At 40.2% G+C, this 14,527-nt stretch overlaps 1 protein-coding gene across 3 annotated transcripts in view; it reads right to left on the reverse strand.

Moving 5' to 3' along the window:
- GALNT10 (polypeptide N-acetylgalactosaminyltransferase 10) overlaps positions 1 to 14,527 on the reverse strand; it is an 85,506-nt gene that overhangs the window by 53,220 nt on the left and 17,759 nt on the right. Inside the window, exons 2-3 of one of the 3 annotated variants that reach the window (XM_074915788.1) lie at positions 10,875 to 10,900; positions 6,159 to 6,186 (exon numbers count right to left, since the gene is read on the reverse strand). The exons of the other annotated variants lie outside the window; for them this stretch is intronic. Of the exons in view, the coding sequence (XP_074771889.1) occupies positions 6,159 to 6,186; positions 10,875 to 10,900 (54 nt within the window). The remainder of the gene's footprint in view (positions 1 to 6,158; positions 6,187 to 10,874; positions 10,901 to 14,527) is intronic. 3 annotated transcript variants of the gene reach the window in all.

A 14,527-nucleotide genomic window follows, 5' to 3' on the forward strand; every position in this document is an offset into this window, starting at 1 on the left:
ATTAATTCCCTGTACTCGAGCTTTAAAGTCCTGATCAGATTATAGGAACGTTAAACCAATCAAAGACTGCTAAAATGAACAGAGCTTCCAAATATTTTTAGTACTAGTAGAGAATCAAGCCATATACCATACTAGCAGAAATGGCATTAAAGATACACAACAAACATCCCGTACATCTTTAACACAGAAATACTACACAAGTGAAATTCATAGCACTCAGACAACCAGTACAAGATTACAACTAGACTTGGTGCTGCACATAGGTGGACCTGGCAAACGTGATGGCAAGTTTGACTTTGTTCAGTATACAAAAAAAACCCCCAGCATTTCTAACTATTTGAGTAATGAAAGAACTATGACAATTTGTGCCTTCCATAAAATGGAATCTACCTGTATAGGCACCGGGTCCTTGGGAAACTCTGGTTTAACTGGTATTAAAAAAAAAAAAAAAAAACAACAAACACCCCCCACACACAAAAAAAAAAAGAGATGGCTGCTAATGGTCCAACAATCTTTGAAGACAGGACAGGCCAAAACCTACCTGCTAGACACCCAAAGGAAGAAGTCTAAGTATTTTCTGTAGAGACAGACAAATCAAGAGAAAAACACTCAATTCTGGGATTTAGCAATGTGCAAACCATACTACCAAGACATCTTGCACTTTATGACAGAGAAAGGCAAAAGTAAGATAGTCTAAATTATAATAGGCTTTCTGAGGTAGGATGAGCAAGGCTGTCTGAAAGCTTGCCAACAGTTATAGTGCATAATAGTAAACAGCAGCAGTCTGGTTTCTGCCTGGAAAAGCAGGCAGAGCACTATAAGGTATCCATAAGCCTCACAGAGCTGCAGCAGTGTCTGCAACAGCTGACAGCATAGATCAGATATTTACCTTTCTGCATGGAAATCGGGCTGATGCCAAACTTATTCAAGCAATATTCAAGAGCACATCACAGAAGTTTGATGCTCTGGTGAGGGGCAAAGATTTGCCAGCATGTGAAGTACACTGGCTTCAGAAAGGTTAATACCACTGCTCTGAAATACTCCAAAAAAAGATCTAAAAAACCCCAACAAACCAACATTTACTGCTGCTGAAAACTACATTCAATCCATACAAAAGCTATGTGACAGATATGACTCAAAAACTGGAATAAGAACCATAATTCTCATTTAGTCGTGTGCCAGGTACTGAGATTTTGTGGGTTATATCAGCAGACAGTGCCTCCCGTAGCAAAATGCATATCAAGCTGAGAAATTTTTTCCCCTAACAAATTTTGAAAGATAATGGAAAAGTCTGTATTTTAGCTTTTTTCTTGGGCTCTTATGCATCATTAGGAGTTACACACAAAATTACAGAAATATCTCCTATCAGAAATTCAAAAGGAGGTACAGTCTGACTGAGAATGCCAATGTCATCTGCCAAGAAGTCACACCTAAAATCAGAGATGTCACATCATCTACCAGTGGCATTCACCTGCTAGTACAGGAAATAAACCCCAGACACGCTGTGCCAGCTCATCTGCTCAGCAGATCACAGTTGCAATTCAACAATAAACTGTCTCTGGAAATGTGGCCAGGTGACATAGGATACCCCCGCACCCCCCTTGCCAAATAAAGACCCAGGCCAAAAGTACTCTAGGGAGAACTTAAGACATGAAGAGGTTTATAGGTATTTTCAGAGAGTACTTTTCCCCCAGTTATCTCCTGCTACCAGGGACGATAGCTTGCTCATGTAATACTTAAACATCACTTGAACAAAACAGTTCCTGCTAACTCCAATAAAGCAAGGAGAATCACAAGCAGTTTTCTATTTTATTTTCCACTCTCTTCATAAAGCACCTTCAGTGCTGACACTACTTGCTTACCTTCCAGTCACTGGGCAACCCACAGTACCCGTAACAACCACTGTGACAGCTTTGGTTAAGGAAAAAAAATAAATCATTGTTTCCAATTAAACATTTACCTCAAGTGATGCTCCGAAGGAGCCCACCTTTTGCTTTGCATCCTGATTCGCACTGTTAGCATCGGTCTCAGAACAGCTTCTTGTTAACAGCAATGCAGCAAAACCACATTTTTCTGCTTCTCAGCTACAGAATACCACTATTTTCCTTCTAGCTATTTTAAGGATTTTGAAGTAAATTCTCTACCAACTTCCTGGCAGACTTGATGCTTCTTGACAGTGTTATGTTAAACTGAAAACATCAGCACTAAAAAGCAACATTTAACACGCCTCTTCTTCCCAAGAAGTTATTTAACTGCTGCTCAGACAACTCGTACATTGCACCCAGCAATAGCAAGCACACAGATCTATGCCAGGATTAATCACACACTCCTCTCAGAATCAGACTTACTGCTATTACCCCAGTTACTCAAAAAAAATCCGAGCCATGCTACCTCCAATTTCCCCATGTTTACGCTGTCAGTTCATTTGATGTATTTGTGCTTTGTTTGCATCTCCAGCTTCCCCTTGCACGGAAGGCAGCACACAGAATTAGTGCCCTTGGTGGTGGTGAGGAGTCCTGCTGCACGCTGCAGTGCAGAGCAGCTGGGCAACGGTTGTAGGAGACTTGTACCCTTACGGTGGTCCTGTAAGCAGTTGTTCTCATCAGGAAGCATAAGCCGCTTCTTGAGATCAGGCACAAGCTGCATTATTCCACTGGGAACAAAAAGGCAAGCACAAAAATCCTAACTTCAGACTTTGACCCCTTCTAGGAAACCAAGTCCCCACTGATGGGTTGCAAAGATGACTTGCACAACATGGACATCACACGATTAAGGACTAAAACCCCACCATGAACCATATGGGGAAGATTATTCCATGGAAGGTTCTGGGCACTTTAAATTGTGTTTACAATAATGGTTAGACACTTCTCACCAGTTTAAAGCTGAAGTGTCAAGTATGCACAGGCAGCAAGAGAGTGTCTGCCACCCTTTTGCCACACCTCCCTCCACGAGGAAAGCACTGGCAGAACTCCCTGCAGTCCTCGTGTGTACTGTATGTGCCATCTGATCACACTTCCCAGGTTTAATACGTCTCTCCTAAGCAAGCTGCTCAAAGAGGTCTGATTCTACACCTTCCAAATAAAGCATGAAATTGTGAACATCACACACCTTTATGCCATCCCAGGGCTATTTTACTTGTCTATGCCTCTACCCTGGGCTGAGATGAGGCTGACCCAAGGCCAGGAAAGAATTAAGTAATCTACACTGAAATGCTGAACCTAGAGGCTAGATCCTGTGTAGGTACATTGGTCCCTCCTAGAGATGCTCTCTAGTACTGATCACCCCTTGACATGGGTGGCTACAAGTTGCAGTATGACAAGTAACTACCTGATTGCTCATAGTGCCAGCGTAGCAAGAGGGTACACTAAGCCTGGTACAACAGGGAAAAATTAGAAACTGGTAAAACAAATTGGTTGGGCCTGGGAAGAAGCTGGTTGAGAGTCTCAGTGTGCCTGTGGAAGATGGATAAGATTTCCAATAACTGAAAGATAACAAACACACCTGGGGAATTAAAGAAGTACAGGGCTGGGGATGCAGATACCAAAACACTGTACATGCCTAAAAGGTGGCAAATCACTTTTGAGTGTCACCATAAAAGTGACAAACAGCTCCTAACTACAGCAGTGTCATGACTGAAAACTACAAAGCAATCAGCTTCTTTCTGGGACGGGTAACAACTGGGCAGACAGGAGAGAGAAGAGATGCATCACTCAATGTCACACACCTAAGTATACCAAGTCTTGTTATTCTTAATATCCAAATTGGAATTCACTCAGATCTAATCAAAACTTATACATTTTGATGCAAGCATTCAGTTCATGTCAAAACGATCTTTGCCAGAATCTTTCTAGACCCTGTAAAATTACCTATTGATTTCAATACTGGAAGGAAAAGCATGCTTGTTAAATCTGCTGATGTTGCCAGCTAAGTGGAGAACAGGATTAAAATTCAAAAGTGGTCCTGACAACAGAACAACGCATCAAAAAATTTGGGATACAATTCAAAGGGTGAGTAAAGAAGGCATTAACTGTACCAATGCAAGGCTTGAATGACTTATGCACCTGTTCAGCAGCTGTTTTATCATTTCTAGGAGATGACAGATCACAGACTATGAATCTGTGTCCTACTGTTTAAAAAAAAAAATCATTTCATCCTGAGATATTTACAGGAACATCATACACAGAAAAATGCAAAATAATGGGTGTTGACTAGGGCAGAAAAGAAGGACAAATATTACAAACAGTCCTCACACTTCTCCACACTGCTGCAAAGAAAAAAAATAGAAAAGACATGAAATTAAAATCACAACACATGAAATTATGGAAGAGGCTTGTCAGCTACATGAGAAATTAATATGTTCCACCTTGGGCCAAGAGGCAATTAGAATTTGAGGAGTCTTATTTTACCAGAAGGGTCTTCAGGAGGTCTCTCCCTTGAGAATACACTGAAAACACTGAATTCAAGAAATCTTCACTGTCCACTTTATGGAAGCTTAAAGTGAAGGCTATGGCAACTGAACAGTCTTACAAGCATCCAGGAGGTTTTACATTAAAAATATACCACAATATTTTCTGTTTTTCTAGATCTACTCTAGCTCCTATAGCACAGTAGAACTATATTCCAAATAAAGTGAATTATTTGGAGCTTTTACTGTCCTTCAGGGTCATTACAACAGCACAGCAGTTAGCCCTACGATAAAATAAAAATTCTCTTCTCCATGGTGCATAGTCTGACCTCACTACAATGAAGCTCCATGGAACTGAGAAAAATTGCTGTATAGCAGCACATTCTCCGAAATAGAGATTTTGAAGCTCGTTGTACCAGAATAAAGTAGTACACAGTTTGACTCAAACATGTTATATCTAGTATTTTTATGAGTCTCACTTCATATTGAAAGAATACTGTTTAAGCATTGACAAAAAAAGAAAAATCAATAAAGGAATAAAATGCCTGGTTGTACGTAAGATACAGCAGACAATGACCGATACAAATTCCTCACATTTGGTTAGGTGTTTGTCTACCGAGTCTTATTAAACAGGAAGAAAGAAGTTCACACTGCTAGGACTATTTCAAAGGGGGGAGGCTATTAACAGGTCTTGTTACATCTGAGTAATTCATTGTATGCATGATCTCGTTCGTGTCCTCTGAAAATTTATGGTGTACCACCTCATGGCAAAAACAGTGCTAGCAAAACAGTGCTATTGCACAGCCTACGTGAAGTGTGCAGAAACACTGGGTACCATTTCACCTGTCTGGAGGAATTCTGAAGGTGAATCTCTGTTCAGTCTTGTATAGCAGTAGCTTAAACTACTTGAAAGCCTTCTTGTAATGGGAGCAGGGAGTGAGACGTATCCTGTATCCTAGATTCTGAGTGTTCCTAGAACACAAGGACAGTTGTTCTGGGGTGTATTCAGGCGATGCTTGGATGTTCCTTTAAAAGCCACATGCACTGACTTTCAGTACACACAAGGGTAACTACTGCAAGGTGTTACGGTTAGGGCTGTTCAGCACCAGATGAACAAAAGAGGAACTCCCACTGCCTCTGAAGAATGTCCTACAGAAAATGAATGGGAAAATCATGGGTGTAACATGGGCAATTTGAAAAAGGTTTTCAGAACAGCTTTTGTGATGTTGGTTATTTTTTAATTTGTCCCTCCCTGAAGAAGCACAGACGCTTTGAAAATAGAGCACTGCAAGCATTAAGCACCATTTAAACTGCAGTGTGCAGAGAGGAAGCACTACCTCCACTTTGACCGGACACTTACATTTAACATTAGTCCAATTTAGACTAAATTCTGTGACGTGGTTAATTGCAACAAAACAGATTTTCTTCTACAAGAAGTTCACCTACTTCAAGCTCGGTGGTTTTGAAATGTTCTGTCAGACATGCACATCTGTTGAGTGGGGAAGTCACCTTGAGGGAATAAGCAGGCTGAGGAAACCAGAAATGAAGAGATGCAATTAGTGATGATGAACTGGTCTTATTACCATAGAAGACTGAAGTTCAAGACTTGATCTGTGTCATAAGTGAAGAATCAATCCGGTTAATTTTGCCAATATCCATTCTTCGGAAACAGTTTTTCATCATTGCTCAAGAAAAAGCCCTGACCTGACGAGTGAGAGCATTAACCAGAGCAGCTCAGGACAGCCAGCACTACCCGAGACCTACCGGCCCTTCAGACCCATCTCCTGACCACAGAAAGCTTTCACAGACATCCCTTTCAGTGGTGACAAATGCCTGTTTCACAGACACTTCTGCAGTCTCTTAAAAACCCTGCCATTGCTGGAGTATCACTAGATAATAGTTCAAGACTAAGATAATGGCAATGGGGTTTTCCCCCTCCTTCTGCACGTCAAAAAATAATTTTCCATTCAAGAATGATTTTGAAGGAACCATACCACACTACAGATATAGCAACACAGCCTATTACAAGTTTTTATCAAAAGTGACAAGCTCAAGGTGTGAACTTTACAACATCTTAAAACCTTTCAGCATAAATGAACAGCTAAAAAGTTCTGAATGACTTTGCTCAGGCGGTGGACATCACTCCGTGCTCCATCTGACCTTACTAATAATCATTCAAGCTTCAAATCTGCTACTAAAGTCTCCGTTGTAAGCAATTATTTGCCTCTGTACAAAAATGTTAATTTCATGCTCCGTAAACACATCTCCTTGTGAAAGACCAGCCTGCCCATAAAGATTGCTTTCAACAGCCTGGTGACCATCTCCTGTGGCAAGTGCCTGAAGTATCTTTTGGTTGGTAGAAACATCTGTTCTCCCCATCATAAAGGAGAGGACACACGGGGATGACACGTTTACAGGTGAGACACATACAGTGACCTCTATACAAAGGGAAACGGAGAGTTTTGGCGCTTAGAGTAACTTGACACTGTAAAATTAAGCAGAACAGCAACTGCTTTCAAGTAGCTGTAACAATTTGTCGTAGCATTTAGTCAGGAAACCTGTTGTGGGTTACATCATCTCTGCAGTGCTACTCGTAAGGGAGGGCTGCATGGAAGATAAAGGCTGTGGTAAGAAATACAGCTTTTTAAGTAGAAGCAGAACCACAAGAAGGCGGCTGGTTGTCAAGCTTCAGGAAAAAAAGCACCACACTGTTTACCAAAACTAGCAGTATTAAGTAGGCAGATTATTTAGCCCAAACCAAAGTCAGCCACACCCAAACCTGTGAACAATCTCTCCCCATGAGATCATGGAACATGACGGTACATGGCAAACTTTCTTTCAAGCATGTTAGCCTGAATCCCAAACTAAACCCATTAAATACATACAGTTCTAGTTTCGGCTGTCAGCACATGTAAGACCACTCAGAGACAAGCTACCTATTTTAAGGCAATATAAAAAAACAACTGCCTTCTGAAAATGCAAGTAAAATGCTACATGTGAAAGTTATCACCTTTGCTAGAAAAGCAAGAGAATCATAAATGCTAGGAAGCAACTCAACTTTGAATAATTTTATGCTATTAAGAGATGCACACTGAATATGGACTCAGATCACTTCATAATTCATATCTAACACATACTAAAAGTCAGCCTCGGTTTTGCACAGCAAGTTGCCAGAGTGGTCTTTCAGATGCATCTAAATTCACTTCAACATGCACACAGAGCAATGAAATACTTTCACCCCTCCTCAAGCTTTTACTTCTCAGTATCGCTTCACAGATGCCTTCAACTAGACATATTTTCCCATGCCTGATGTTATGAAATACTCTCGGGGCCACACATTAACTGAAATAGGGTTTTTTTATTTCTAAGAGCATCTCTTGAAACTTGAAGTAACAAGCAAAGAGACTTCAAGATTTAAGTGTCCATATAATGCTCCCAGATTAGGAAATATTTATGTTTTTCCATAAATTTACCACCATGCAAAGGGGCAAGGCAAGTTCACCATCCCAAAAAGCATAAACCAGAGCAGTTGTCTATTATGAATTATAAAAGTAAAAAGCTCAGATAAATGTCAACATTTCAGTAATCCCATTTAGAACAGCTACTCAGGAGCAGCCTACGTAGGACTGGATTTTCACAAATTGCATTAGGAGGAGGAAGGACCATAACACTTAGTAATGATAAGATGTCAATCTTGCCAAAAGTAAAAAATAAGACTCTTAATACATGCAATTTAGTGGAATTACCTTCCAATTCACATAAAACAAACAAAATCAAGGCTGCTATGTACTTTCAAGTAAAACTAATCCTATATTGATAAATCCTGACACTTTTGTCCGTGGTCTGAAGTAAATCTTTGCAAATTCTTTGAACAGGTGAGACCAACAGTCTTTTCTCTCTACACAGCTCAGCAAAAACAGTTCACTAAATTACACTGCTATTGTATACTCATCATCTTTGGGAGCAAAGCTTGGTTAAAAAGCTTTTCTCCTGTTTCAAATCCAGCTCATCTCATCAATCTAGTTTACAGTACATCCCCATCCAGAGCTGTACTAGCACAATGGAGGGGGAGGTAACCCACAAAACGTGGGCAAGATCATCAAATCACCTCTGTTAGTGATGCAACTTGTGTCACAGTCCCCCTTAACACATGGTGTTTGGTTACTGGATCATTATTTGTCAGGCAGGAGAGCACATTGAGGCAATTAATTTACTATTCTTTCTGCTACCTCTACCACTCAAACTCAAATTCACACTTTCATACTCCCTCATACAGGGACATGTGCCAAACTCCACTGTCCCCCAACTTTCAGGCTTATTGAGCCAAAGAAGTTAAAAACCTTCTAAAGCGGAAGGTTGCTTCTGTAAAAACAGAAGGAAAACCTCAGTGCCAGCCTTAAAGGAATCAATAAATGCTTACTAGTAGGTGGGAAATTCAACACATTTTTGGCTGCTTAGGACACCTATTTTTAACATCTCCAAACAGTTGAATCTAATTGGTTGCTGCAATTTAAACCACCTTTCCTATATAGAACTTTAAATAGGCACTTGGCTTTAGTTTTCAGAACTGCATTCAGCCCATGATAACATTTCAGTCTCAGTGACAGCCAAAGAAGTTCCCGATTAAACAACAACGACTCCACAGCAACACCATTCTATTTAAGTAATCTTCTTTGCAAGCCTCAGAAAGATCACTGGATGCAAAAAAACCCCATGCTCATGTAGTTAAAAGCCTTAATCCTCCATCCTCACTAAGAACTATCCTGACTAGAACAACTGACATAGCAGTTCTCAGTACAGTAAGCTAAACGTTTCATCCAAGAAGGGAAAGTATGAAGCAACTATAGTACATGGTGTTAAAGTGGGAAAAATCAAATACTTTAATCTCCAAAATTCCTTTAAATGCATTTTCAAAAAGCAGCAGTTGTTTTGGACAAGCCAAATATTCCATTTAGACCACAGGGACAAAGGAATTTGGGGTGGTTTCTTAAGTTAAATAGAAGCCAACTTTCCGCTAGTTTCCATTAAAGGTTGGATCATTTTCTTTCCCTTACAAGAAGATGCAAGCCAAAGTTCATAGCTACTACAGATTTCAAAGTATTCAGATCAATCTTCCAAGTGCTGCATAAAAATACTGCGTGGTTTTGATTGATGTTTCAGAAAATGAACTGTGGCTTGTCTTTTAATCAGAAAGTGTGAGGACTTTGGGCTCCATACACCGTACAGACAAGGGACTTCTGGAGAGTGTACGGTAAGATAGTTGCAGCTGAGGGACACATACAATCTTTGAGATTTTTTTCTGATGAAGTCATGGCAAGAAACCAGAGCAAACTAGACATAGTGGAAACATTCTGGGTGAGTGGGGAAAAAACCTCCCTTTGTTGCTCAAGTGAGCAACCACTAAGAAAAGATTCATATTATCTACAGCAACCTTCAGTATAAACTTTCTTAATAATTTGTGAGATATGAAAACATGTCCAACTAAACACTTGCAACCAGTAGCTTTACAGCAACTTAGCAGAGTTACCTCCTGCTGCCAAGTATTTGATACATACATTTTCCAGAGTCACTACACAACTGGCAAGTATCAAAACCAAACCTTTGGCTGAATGTTTCATTTGCACATTGATACAAAGAACCATTTTATGCTCCTGTACAAATAGAATCAAACACGAAAACTTCTCCTCTTTGCCAGGCATCAGTGAGAGCCTTTGTTCAGCTGCACAAGAATTCAGTATAACCAGTTCATACTTTTAAAAAAAAAAAAAAAAAAATCAGTGTGCAGCAGCAAATGTTTGCCATCGCAAAGCATGGAAAGATTTGCTAGGAGGATTATATCTAAGCAGTTTTAAACACTAATGTGAAGTAGCAAAATCCAAATCATTAGACTTGCATTTGCTTGATTCGACTCCCCGCTGCAGGGCACTGTGCCATGTCCCTTCAAGTAAAGCATGCAGGTCCCTGCTCAAGTCGTTACCCATTGATGCTTGCCATCTCTAATCTTCTCTTGGAATTGCTCCCCAGTGCCAGGCAGACTCGAGGGATTTCAACGAGCACAAGCTGGCTTATGCTTAAACTGGTCCAAAGCTGGAAGAAGGCTCTTTAGGGGTAATGCAGACAGGCAAGGAGATTCCCTTTAGTTACAAATGAGATGCATCACTAACCTTATATATATATATATATAAAGGTACATGGCTTTTTTTAAATATCTTTTTACCAAAAAAGTCTTTGCACAAAAAGCTACTGATAAGCAATACCCATTTCCTTTTAAAACTCTCTATAAAGATTTTTGACAAAGCCTCCAACAATTTCTAACAATTAGGACCACCATTACTTGATGAACTGCTAACATATAAACAATCCTTATCAGATGTATTACCTGTTTGGCACATACCTGTCTAAGGTGTATTTCCACTACCTACTTTTGAGCATTGAGCCTTCAGACACTCAGCTGGTCCTCTCAGGATGCCTCCTTCCTCTCCTGCCTTGACCAGACTGAGAACTCAGGGTGCTGCACACTGAATCCCATTTTAATGAGGTGTCTGCAGCAAAGCACAGATATTTTCCCAACCTCTCTCAGGGTGTGGGGAGAAGAAGAAAGAAGAAAAAAAAAAAAAAAAAGAGTGAACCGTTTATGTAGTGATGAATCAAGCTGTCTGAATTTTGGAAGTCAAGGACTTGTGATGTAATGCCCATGTCAATAACCATATAGTCCCTCTCCACCCCAAAGCCATACATTTGACCATGCAAGCAACTTTTTGTACCATATATATACACACACACACAAAGATGTCCTTCTGGGCAAGTGTTCAATTCAAAGCTATGCAGAAAAAAAAAAAGGCACAAAAAGAGTAATTGAAATATCACAAAAGTTTCTGTAGTAGAGGGCCATGCTGTTGTCACTGACACACAAAACACAACGTTTCCATATATTCAAATACATGTCTTTTTTTTTTTTTGCCTCAGTGCTGAAAGGTTGCATACCTGTTACAAATTCCAGTTTAGCAGATGTGTTTAAGTACCCTTTCAAGCAAGTGCCCACCTTCCAGTATCAGCAATAGAGGGCCAATAAATAACATACCATGCAAGATCATCCATGTCAATATTTCTTCTGTTCTCTACATGTGTCCTAACTAACATCTGTGCATGTCTTGCAAAAGGATGTTTTCAGCTAGCAAATCCCCTGACAAAGGCAGAAAGTAAATTTTCTTGATTCAAACACTGAACATTTAATTCCTAAAACTTTATTTTCAACATTTCCTCAGAATATACTGCACGTAATATTTAGAGCTGCTGGCTTCCAGGAGACATTTGTCAAAACCCATTTAGAAGCGATAATGTCTAAAACATCTGCAGCTGGTTATAATGTATCAGGAAAATAAAGTTGTCTGGCCTCAGTACCCTGCCAGAGTTTAAAGGGAAAAAAAAAAATCAAAACCATATGTCTGCTCTTAGTTTAGTCTCAAGTGATCTATATTTTATAAGGTAACTTACCATTAATTTTTAAACTCCTATGAATTGAATTCTACTAATTGGACTTCTTGGGCTTTTTAAAAAATGCTTAAAAACCCCCCCTTATAATTCCCATAATCCAGCTGGCTTTGATTGTACCAGTCAAACATCCAAAATCCTTCTGGTAAGAGGCGTAAACTCCAGAAGTTATCAGAAAAGTGGCACACCCCGAGTACCTCCCTTCACTTCTCCCCCAGAAATGTATTTCCTGCAATTGTTTTATCCAGGTTATCACCATTAGGGGTGCTCAAAATTACATCCCTTCCTGAGTATTTTGTGGTTTTAAAATTTAAACTCTATCTCAAATAAATAGTGGCTTACTGCTTCAAACAAAGTGAGTGAGAGCAGGGATTTTAATCCGGAAAGAAACTCAAGTTTCCCTTTCCCTCTAATGAAAGCCATTTCAACAAGGTGATACAGTCTTCCTGCTCCAAAGGTTCTTGAGTAATATAAATCAGCACAGATATAACGTACACAAACACTGATGCTGGAAAACCACTGCTATCACAGGTATAGCTAAGATTTACAGGGCTGTGACTCACTACCAGCAATATAACAGGGGCAAAGTCTCGCTGCTGTGCATGCAACCAGCACTCGGGAAAGACTCTCCCTTCCTTCAGGGAGTGCTTCTATACAAGCCTTCAGCTGCCACCAGCTCAACACGCTTTGCCTAACTTGGCATTTGCTCATGCCAAATTTCTGTATTAAAAAGCCTTCCATGGCTTTGGCTTTAGAGACAGCTCAAGCAAAACATTCTGGAAAACCAGCTAATTCAGCTGTTCCTGTGGCCCAAACAGGCATTCCTGTATGGAAAGGTCGAAGCCAACTGAAAGAGCTTGCCCAACAAGCAGGCAAGCGTGTCCAACTCAAATAGAAAGTGTTCAGCACAACTTCCTGGCCTGTGAGCAGAGTCCCACATCCCTAAAGACAGTCCATCATCCAGATCCAGAGAGAGACTGGGAGAACGATACACTGCAAGTGAAAATCGTCCCAGTAAACACGTAACTTGGGTTTCAGATTGCAGTGAAGTGGTCCAAAAACTACATAAACCTTCCCCAACTGCACCTCCCCAATATACGTTGTTTGGTGGGTCAGGGAAAAGCAACTGTCACACTGTCACACAATGTTATTACTTTGTCTTTTTAATGCAAGCAGCTCTTTCTATCCATGCTGCTCTGGAAGGGGCACCTCTCACAGACAAGGCAAATTTGCAAAACGCTTTCAAGAACAGAGCAGGAACAGAGGAGCAAGGCTTGTGCTAGAAAGCTGATCTCTCTGGGTAAGTTGTTTTACAAAGAAATTATCTAGTACAGTGATAGAAGAGGCTGAGCACAACGTATTTTGGGTTCATATCTCCTGGGAAACTTAAGGGAGATAAACAGCCCTGTCATACTTTGTTCTCTCAGGAAATAAATGTTTTTCTCAGCCCCATGGATTAATGCACTCAGTTATTGCCTTCACTGCTTAGTCTCTGATCTCAGTGCAAAGTTGGTAAGAACTGCTTCCCATCCTTCTTTCAGAACACAAAAGACAGTTGAAAATTTGTCTTCAGCTTTTAAGTGCTCAATAGCCACGTAGTTTCCCAGTAATGCTTTTACCGACTGACCACTTAGCAGGCTTTCCTGCTACTGAACAGTAATTGCACAGCAAATATGGACACAGCCACCCATTGTCACTGCAGAACCTTTAATAAGAATAGATAACTACACGGCTTTTGACACATCAGAAGATTGCAAAGCAAACAGAAAACAATTAACATTCCACTTATTGTAAAAAGTTTTGCAGTGATGTACACGACAATAGTGCACTCTATCACCACACATTTGTTTTTAAGCTGAGTTCTAGCCTGACATGCTCTTGCAATTTCCAATCAGAATCTGAACATCAACTTGATAAGCAGTTTCACAGCTGCTCATGGGCCCCAGCAGAAACAACATAAATGGACAAGGCCGAATTTTTTTTTTTTTTTTTGAAACCTTTTGCAATTTTATAGAACTGAGCAGCAAAATGTCAAAGGCCAACTCCAAGCTCAGACAGACACCTCTACACTGACTTAATCTTCGAAAGAGCAGCGAAGTTTTCTGAACACTGGTTGAGTAAAGGGAGACTGATTATCATCATATGAGGAAGTTAACTGCACTCACCAGGAAAAGGTGGCAACTCTAGTGAAGCCACTAGCTCCTCCAAACTACCTGCAAAATGCAAGGAAGAACATGATGTCTGCAGAACACGTATTTGGAAAGAGAGCAGACTCAGAGCTCTCTTACAAACACACCGTTTAAGGTAAGAATTCTGCTTTACTGTTATAGAAATTCACCTCCCTCCAATACACAGCCTTTTCAGTTAGATACACAGAATACAGCTATTTGCAGTGTGCCTTTAAAATCCTAAAATTCTAATTAAAAACCCAAACCAGCAGCACTCAATACATGTCTAAAAAAGTCAGGACATGGTTTGGGTTTGGGGCTCTAATCACTATTGTAATGGCAGAGAACTACCTCTTCTCATAGATCTTGGCAGGAGCAGACCCAGGACAGCCCAACTTGTCTTTAAAGGCACATCTCTCAAGCACCTGTTATCTTCAGATCACCTAAGCACTGTATTAAATGC

The sequence above is a fragment of the Athene noctua genome, chromosome 12 (assembly GCF_965140245.1).
Source record: "Athene noctua chromosome 12, bAthNoc1.hap1.1, whole genome shotgun sequence".
NCBI classification, from domain to species: Eukaryota; Metazoa; Chordata; class Aves; order Strigiformes; family Strigidae; genus Athene; species Athene noctua.